This window comes from Setaria italica, chromosome IX (assembly GCF_000263155.2).
Source record: "Setaria italica strain Yugu1 chromosome IX, Setaria_italica_v2.0, whole genome shotgun sequence".
NCBI lineage: Eukaryota > Viridiplantae > Streptophyta > Magnoliopsida > Poales > Poaceae > Setaria > Setaria italica.
The window spans coordinates 32,518,139-32,526,781 of record NC_028458.1 but is presented as its reverse complement, the minus strand read 5'-3'; the positions used below and the strand labels follow the sequence as shown (position 1 = coordinate 32,526,781).

The window sequence follows — 8,643 nt, the reverse complement described above, 5'->3', positions numbered from 1 at the left end:
GGGGGGGGATAGAATTTCTCGCACCTTCTGACGTGGGGGGAGACCTACCCCCACCCTGCCGGGGGTGTCCCTTTTTTCCATTTTAAGCGCGGTGGGTCTGGTTCCCCGGTAACACACAAACCCATTTAGGGCCCCACCAGCCAAAATAATCAGCTGGGGGGTATGGCTCCGCCGGTAATCTAAACAATCCCCCCTTTAAAGGGTTCTTAAGATTTTCGTCCCCCCTAAAGAGATCTTTAAAGTCTAAAATCGCATAGTCCCGCCCTAGGCTTTTTTTTTTTTTTTTTTTTGGGTTTGTTGGGTTTAATTTTTGTGGTTTTTTTTTTTTTTGTGGGGGGGGGGGGGGGGGGGGGGGGGTGTCAGCTGAAAACCCCATGCTCCCATGTCAATTTCGCCCGTGCTTGTTGCTTCCAGCGCTGTTAGTCGCTCCGTTTCAGCCCCTTCCTGTTATTGTGTTCGTTTCTTGTACCTTCTGATTTGCTTGGGGTACCTGTGTTTCCGGATTCCGATTTGAGCAATTCTATGTTACATGTTCGGTTATAGTTGATTTCCCTGCGGACAACCTGATATTTTTTCCTTGTCCCTGGCATCCTAGCGTGCTGATGATAAATGAAAGGGACTTTATCTTCCGTCACATTTTTGTTGTCTTGTACTAGCATAGGAAGACCAGTCAAGCTGATTGATCCTAGTTTCGAATTGTACTGGCTGCTTGTGCCATTCCGTATTCTATCTGTATATCCCTGCGTAACCTTTGCTGACAGTTTGGTGTAAATATAAGAATTAATCCTAAAGTTGGAGCGGTCCTCCTGAAATACGAATCTGTATATCTGTATCGGGTAAAGCTTGAGCGTATACTAATCATGCCAAACTATCAAGTGCTGCAGCACTAATTTTTCTTTTTTTATTATCTTACTGTGTAAAATAAGAATGTATTTTGTTTGCCGCAGTCATTGGTTGAGAAATGAAAACTGAAACGGCATATTTACCTCACCACATTTTTTTGGTGAGATGATTATAGTTATTCATGCTTAGGTTTGGTTAAGGGCCTCTCTTCATTTAATGTGAAACCTTGATGTGATCATGCTTCATTAATAGATACTATCTTCTGTTGTGTCCAGCAGGGGCGGATCTAATCCCATGACATCAGTGTTTTTTCTGCTAATCTGAGTGATGTCAATAGCGAACAACGCTTATACATAGACGTGCTGTGCTAGGTAACAGTAGGAGTGACGCCAATGAGAAATGTTTTTGGAACCACCCCTGGTGTCCAGGAGCAAGAGGTGAAACTCTGATGCTCTATACTATTGTGAACTCCTTGATGGATTTTGAGGGCCCATGTCTTTAAAATTCCATCCAAATCTTAGCAAATCCAAGGTGGCATCCATACCTGCTGGCTTGCTGAATTAAATCTTGCTTGAGTATTGTAAAAGTTCAATTGATCACTTCTTAATATGAGACTGTAGATGAGTGTGGCCAGGCTGATTTGTGAGGGAGAAAAAGTAAAACAATCCAAAATGTGATGGTCTCTGTAGACTATGATTTTGCTCACCTATGTGCTGGCTTGTTGGGAGAGCTCAGCACATTATGTTGTGGTTCCTGCTGGTGCTGGGCAATGGTTTTGTTATCTGTGAAGGTACTCTAATAATTGTATATGTATGCAACCCCATGTAAGGTGGACTTTCTGTTTCCCAGTCTAGTTGCTGCTTCTTGATGTTACAGGAAAAAATGTCTAGGTTACTGATGGAAACAGTTTATTTTGACTGACAAATTGATTTATTTTGAACAATAGAAATTGAATGCCATTGGAATGAATTATCAAGAATAGTCTGACAGCATTAAGTGCCCTTAGTTGCAGTTTTCTAAGCTACTTGCTCAATCTTATGCTGGTGTAATGCTTCATTTTTTTACCCCATACTGTATTATATGTTCTATTTGCTATTTTCTCACATGATTTCCCTCCTTCTGTCAATATTGTTTCTTTCTTTATAGGGCTATGAGACATGGACTTTTCATTTTAAACAACATCTAGAGGACCACCTGGACTAAGCTTTTAAGTCAGTATAGAATGGGTGGCTGCTGTTGCTGTTCGTCGAGAAGATCTGAAGTAGTTAGAGCACCAGTTGTCTATGTATGTAAACTTTTCCTTGTTTTCTACATTAAATGCTACTATCTTCCTCTTGTGACATAATGCACACATAGCCTAAAGATGATGCCAGTGGATTTGTTTAGAACTGTCATACTACACTGTCAAAAAGTTTGGTTGAAATAGACAATTTGTTATTCTCTTCTTCATAACTGAAGTCAGCAAGATGTTTTTCGTATGTTCTATTCAGGACCGGCCAATTATTTTTATGTGACCATGAACTTGTTTTAATCTTACACAGGCCCGTGCTTGTAATTTTCTGCCATGTGAAAAATGTCTGTATTTCTCGGAGTGTTATTTGCACATAATGAAAATAGCTGAATTCTGTGTTCTGTATTCTCTTCTCCTTGAAATTTCAATGCAACAGGATATATAATTTCAAATCGTACTGTGCATTTTTCATTCTTAACAACCCTTCATGATTTACCATTGCAAGTAATCTTTGTGCATTTGTGCTGTTTACTTTAATATATATAATTATATATTTGATAATCGCAAACTAAACTTTTCCAGTGAGTCATAATTGATACTTAAGTTGACCTGACTGTAGTTTATGTAGTTGATAGCCTTCCACACTTTTAATTACTTTGCTTGTTATTTAAGTTTTGTCATTGATCTTCTTGTTCTGTCATTCAGCGTCAACACAATCTTGAGGAGCATGAGCCATTGTCCTCAGCTTTTGATGGATCATCGCCGGCCTCTGCAATTGTTGCAGTAGACACAAATCTGGATACATCCACACCTGACACTTATCGAGCACCACCTGCACCTTTGCCTTATGATGTCGTGTTGGCAGTTCCGGATGACCCTGGTAAATGATCGACTGGCAGTTATACAAATGACTGTGAACTGTCACCATCTCAACAGTTGAGCTTAGATATTGGCAATTATGTGCAGGTTTGGAGAAGTCAGACATTAAGAGCAAAACTGATGACCAACAGGAGTCCATGAATAACCAGGAGTCCTTAAAGGTGGATGAGTCATGTAAGAAGGGTGTCCTTGAAGATAAGCCTGACGAAGAGGATGTTTGTCCTATCTGCCTTGAAGGTTGTGTGTCTCTTGATCATTGACAAACTTATTGTTTAGGCTGATAGGATATTAATAACTGGATATTTGTTGAATCATCTTTATTTGATTATGCGTGAAACTGAATATGCATGCTTTCGCTACTCTATCTTCAGATCTGACATTTTCTTGTTATCAGATCATGTTAGATTTCTTGTTATCAGACATTTTATTGGCAATGTAGCTAGCTGTTTGCAAATTTCATGTCACATCTGTGTAGATGCATGCAGCTTCATATGATGGAAAACATTGCTACACTTAAATAATAATTTTTAAGGAAGACTTGAGAGTCTGCAAATCATGTAATGCTAGTGGTGCGCTTAGTCTTTTTTGAACTAGATGCAATATACATGTGGTATTCGTGTTATGGCTTATTCTGCACCCAGATGGCCTTAAGCAGTTCACTAGTCTGCAGACACACTGTTCCAACCAATCTGAAATAGTGTACTTTTCAAGGGATATAGAAATTTATAGAAACCTCCCATCATGTAAATGACTTGTTGCTATTTTATTTGTTTTAACATTATCATGCTTTTTTGTATCTTGCTGACTTTAGTTGCTGATGTACATTTGGTCTGATATCCTCAACTGCTGCACTGAACGATACTCGAAATCTAATTTATATGTTGTGTTGGACCGGAACACTCATGTAGTATGTTCTTTATTCTTCACCAGAATATGATGAAGAAAATCCCCGTTCCGTAACTAAATGTGACCATCATTTCCATCTTTGCTGCATCCTTGAATGGATGGAACGAAGTGATACTTGCCCAGTTTGTGATCAGGTTAGTACTGAAACCAGTATCAGCTCTAGTATTCTTTTTAATTTAGAGTTTAGACACATGGAGTTTTATGTTGTCATTTACTGTATATACTATGGAGTTTCATTCTTTCTTTCTGTATGGTAATCCATTCTTAAAGCTTAGTAACAAACTTAGTAAAGTTGACATAAAATGAGAACACACGGACCTCAGCACTCTGCTCTGGAAGGTGTTTAATTACATATCGTTTTCTTCAGATTAAACCTCTAGGTTAGACACATCTGCTTTTGCACCTATTATTGTTGGCAGATATTGTTTCCCTTTTTTATGTAAGCTGCCTGTATTATTGCAGATAACCTTGGTGGATGAGATGTTCGAATAAGCCTGGTAACCCTGGTGGATCATCTCTTGAAGCTCTTGGTTACTGAGGAAGGTGTTGTCAGCAAATACTCTGCTCTTGGTATTGATCCGTTCCGCGTTGCTCTACTGGTAATGAATTGAGGAAAACGAAATTGAAAGGTTGAATGGCATGAAATGTATTTGCGCCACCATGGTTCTATTGCCTTCTTTGCCATGCTTTCACTGTTCATAACAGCAGGTGGATTAGGGAACTGCTTGGTTGAAATATATATATGTCGGTTAGCAGGTTGATTCAGTTCAAAGTATAAAACCCTTCCCTTTTCTTTTTTCTGAATTCAGACGTCTGTCGGTTCATCCATGATTCGGTCAGCTGTGTATATCATACATTAGGTAGGTGACAGGTAAAAATGGTCTAGATGGGGTTTTCTTTGTACAATCCAGCTATTCAGGCTTCCTGTATATAGTCCTTCCTATTTTATTCCTTTTGTCTTGTCAGAAAAGTCGTAGGGAAATTTTTTCTGTTCTGGCCAAATTTTCGCAGCTCGTTTTCTGCTACGATAGAACTTACTGATCACTCCAAATTTGTGCCAGATATATATACATTTATTTGCCATCTCAAAAGTATCTTCTAGGTTGAATCAGCTTTGGGGTTTACTCAAAATGCTCACATTAGGTTCCTTGTTGAGTTTGGCCTTGCTCTAGTGGGGCAGAGTTACAAATAATTTCCTTTTTCTGGAAGTATGTTGGTGACGAACGTACCAATTGAGCTCTGATCTGAAATGTGCTGATAGCCATTCCTCTGTTCTTCATTGCTGTGAGGATGCTGCCTTTCTGGATTTGCCACCGTTTTTAAAGTACCAACTAGGAGATAGCGCTGAATTCTATTTGCCAGTCAAACTTGTGCTAAGGTCCCGTTTGGATCCAGAATCAGATTCTCAAAATCTGGATTCTGATGGATTTCCAAAATCTGAATTCTGGATAAAATCTGAATGAACCTGTTTGGATTCTAGATTCCAAAATCTAACTTTTTTATTGTTTGTTGCATACATGTCTTTTTTGCCCTTCTATTTCATGCCTCATCAGTCAAGATAAAAAAAATTCTTTTTTGCCCTTCTATTTCATGCCTCATCAGTCAAGATAAAAAAAATTCCAGAGTGCAAGAATGCAACGGCATACAGGTTCTACATAATATTTGTCAATACAAACACCCTCTCACATAGCTTTACTCTTCATTATGAAACAAAGCATTTGCTATAGCATCTCGAAACACATTCATGTCAATGTCCTCGTCACCTAAAAGGTTCGTAGCACCACTTGCTTGAGAAGCAGCTGTCGCCGGCATTAGCATGTACTCCTCATCTTGATCACACATATCAAAGTCTTGATCCCTCATATTACTTTCTCGAATGAAATTATGTAGAGCCATCGAAGCAAGGATTATTTTGCTTTGCTTATTCAATGGATAACTCGGCAAGTCTAACCACATCCGCCATTTCATCTTCAATACTCCAAATGACCGCTCAATGATATTGCGCAGGGATGAGTGCAAATAATTGAATACCTCTTTTTTACCTCTTGGTCTTGGACCTTGTTGAAATTCCGGCAAATGATATTTCATTCCCTTATAAGGTGCAAGATAACCCGGTCGATTAGGGTACCCCGAATCCACAAGATAAAATTTTCCTAATACATAAAATTGCATAATTGTAACATAGAGCCAATAATTTTTGCCACATTTAAATAACATGCTTATTTACCTTGTGGCGGATGAGGGAACTTATCACCATATTTGTTTATTGCGTCGTTGAAAACCCTCATGTCATGTACAGACCCCGGCCATCCCGCAACCACAAACGTGAATCTCATGTTGAAGTCACAAATAGCCAATACGTTTTGACTCGAGTAACCATGTCGACCAACATGTTGAAGCACTTTTGACGATGGAACAACAACCGGGATGTGCGTTCCGTCTATTGCCCCAATGCAATTGTCAAAGTGAGGTGAGAACCAAGGATTCCGCAATCTAGGATGGACTGTTCTAAAATGAGGATCTCTAGGTTTTATAACATCAACTGAGAGCCTAAATACACTATCCAAGACTTGTTCAAATTTCCTACTAACCGTCTCAATCGACCTCTCAAAATGATTTTCAGCTTGTCTCAATGATTGTGGTGCTCCAATGATCCACAGGAACATAGCCAATGACTCAATGGAGCTCATCCTTTTTGATGAGTTCAGTCCATACGATGACACCAACACATCATGCAGCCGCCAAAAAAGTTCCCTACTCATTCTAAACATGTCGTAGTAAGCTGTTGGATTGCTAAGTGTTGTCCTGACCCACTCATATCCAGAAAGACCAGTTTTCACCTTCTTAGTTTTGTTCATGAAAGCAGATTCGTAGTACATACCGAAAATGCAGGCCACAGCTCCAAATTGATGCACAAGCTCCAATTGTCCCAGTGCATTCCTGTTTACTTCATCTTCATCAGTTGAAGAAGATTTACCCGCTGACTCATCATCATCATCACTTGAGGAATAGGTCATCTACATAACACAAATATACGTCAAACAAAAATCCCAAATAAAAGGTGATGACTATTATATAACCATAACACAGACTTTAACAAAATAGACATCCCACATAACAAAAGAGTTCGTCATATATACATGCCATAAGTCACAAGCTACTTGCTGTTCTTCTTCTGGACAGCACATCACAAAAGAGATCATATATACATGCCACAAGTTAACTGTGTACTTCTTTCCTTCTCATGCCCATCACACATCACAAAAGAGACCTTCAAGTTCATTGTCTACTTGCTTTTCTTCTCCTGGCACTACCTCTTCAACCGCCTAGCCTTGCTTCTTTGGTGGTCAAACTGAGAAACACGGCACGATGCTCTGTTTTGACAAATAATTTGCTAGCCATAAAATGCTCATCAGTACAGATTCGAAAATGTAGTCCCCCTGCAATGCCTTCTGAGCAACAGCACAATTTTCTTGCATAGTCTCCCATATCCCCTTCATTACCTTCACCATAGGACTCTTTGTCCTCTTCCTCGGGCTAGTTGCAGTAGTGCTAGTACTCTTGCACCGCTTTCTAGGAAGGGTACGTTCAGGACTCCTATCACCAACATCACCTTCATCACTTTCAATTACCTGTTCGCCAGGTATGCAAGAAGATGGCCCATCCATCGCAATATTCTGAAACATCACTTGAAGCTCATCTAGATTATCTGGAGGCCCATATCGCAGCTTCCTCCATTCGCCATGATTCTGAAATGAATATAGAAAAGACATTAATGCACAAAGCTCATGTCTCACAAGTATGTTCAATATGGAAGTAGCAGGGGATAGGCGTCAAATACATTTGTGTGCTTTTTCCACCAAGCGTCATCTGCCACGACCGTGCCCCTACCCCATCCAAGTCCACTCTGTTTGTTTGCATACAACCAGAAGGCATACATGCGTCGAAGGGCGTCCCATCGGTTCTTAAACTGCTGCTTGGAGTGACGCAGTCCTGTCCTCTCTTCAAATTTCGCAGCTATGTTGTTGTAGGCCCTATTAGTCAAGTGTCCTTTATTGCTGTTACCGGCTGTAATTTCCTCAACACAAAGCTCACAGAATGCAGCATTATTGGCGCTATTGGCCCAGTCAGCCTTGTCAAATAGGTCGTCGGTCTATTATACAAATAGAATTATAATGACACAGGTGAAAAAATAGAACTGAGTCTAGTGGATAAAAAATACAGTATATCAACTAGCATTCATCCCACAATTTCCACTGTCATATGCTTTGAGTGAAGCACGTCAAAGACTGTCAGCTGACTTAAAGTATAACAGTTGCAACTTGAATAAACTTATGTTAGTTCAACAATGTTGCACGAAGTTGCAGACAATTTGTAAATAATGTCATAAGGTCTTTCCTTGGTGCCCAGACTAACTACACAAATATACAACTCCCCTCTAGTTACAAGAGAGCTATTTTGGGAACACTTAGGGTAGGCACATGAAAATGATAACAGAAATATCTAGAAAGGTGCTACCATAATATTGTAGATTCCTTGGGTCATACAAATATATAATACAGAAACTTGATAGATGGTAAGGATCATAGTATATCATCAATTAGGGAACTTGGTTTGATATCATAATAATCCGATTATTACAACATAGTTTCATAATATTCTTCGTATATTCAGGAGAAAAGGAATGTAATCGATATGCTTTTGCTTCTTATATTTTCGCAACTGTAAATCGTACGGTCCATAGTATCATAAATTGCAGAACTTGATTTGATATCACAGTAATC

The 8,643-nt window shown here is 39.3% G+C and overlaps 1 protein-coding gene across 2 annotated transcripts; it reads left to right on the top strand.

Annotated features, from left to right (window-relative positions):
• Positions 1-411: 411 nt before the first annotated feature.
• Positions 412-4,848, top strand: LOC101777569 (probable E3 ubiquitin-protein ligase RHB1A). Of its 2 annotated transcripts, XM_004983352.4 has the most exons (6): positions 412-1,280; positions 1,990-2,128; positions 2,780-2,954; positions 3,041-3,190; positions 3,884-3,993; positions 4,322-4,848. In XM_004983352.4, the coding sequence occupies exons 2-6, from the start codon at positions 2,066-2,068 to the stop codon at positions 4,349-4,351; spliced, it is 528 nt and encodes a 175-aa protein (XP_004983409.1). In that variant the 5' UTR covers positions 412-1,280; positions 1,990-2,065; the 3' UTR covers positions 4,352-4,848. The 2 variants fall into 2 exon arrangements, with proteins under 2 accessions (XP_004983409.1, XP_022685351.1); XM_022829616.1 differs by lacking the exon at positions 412-1,280 and having other exon boundaries at positions 1,346-2,128.
• The last annotated feature ends 3,795 nt before the right edge of the window (positions 4,849-8,643 follow it).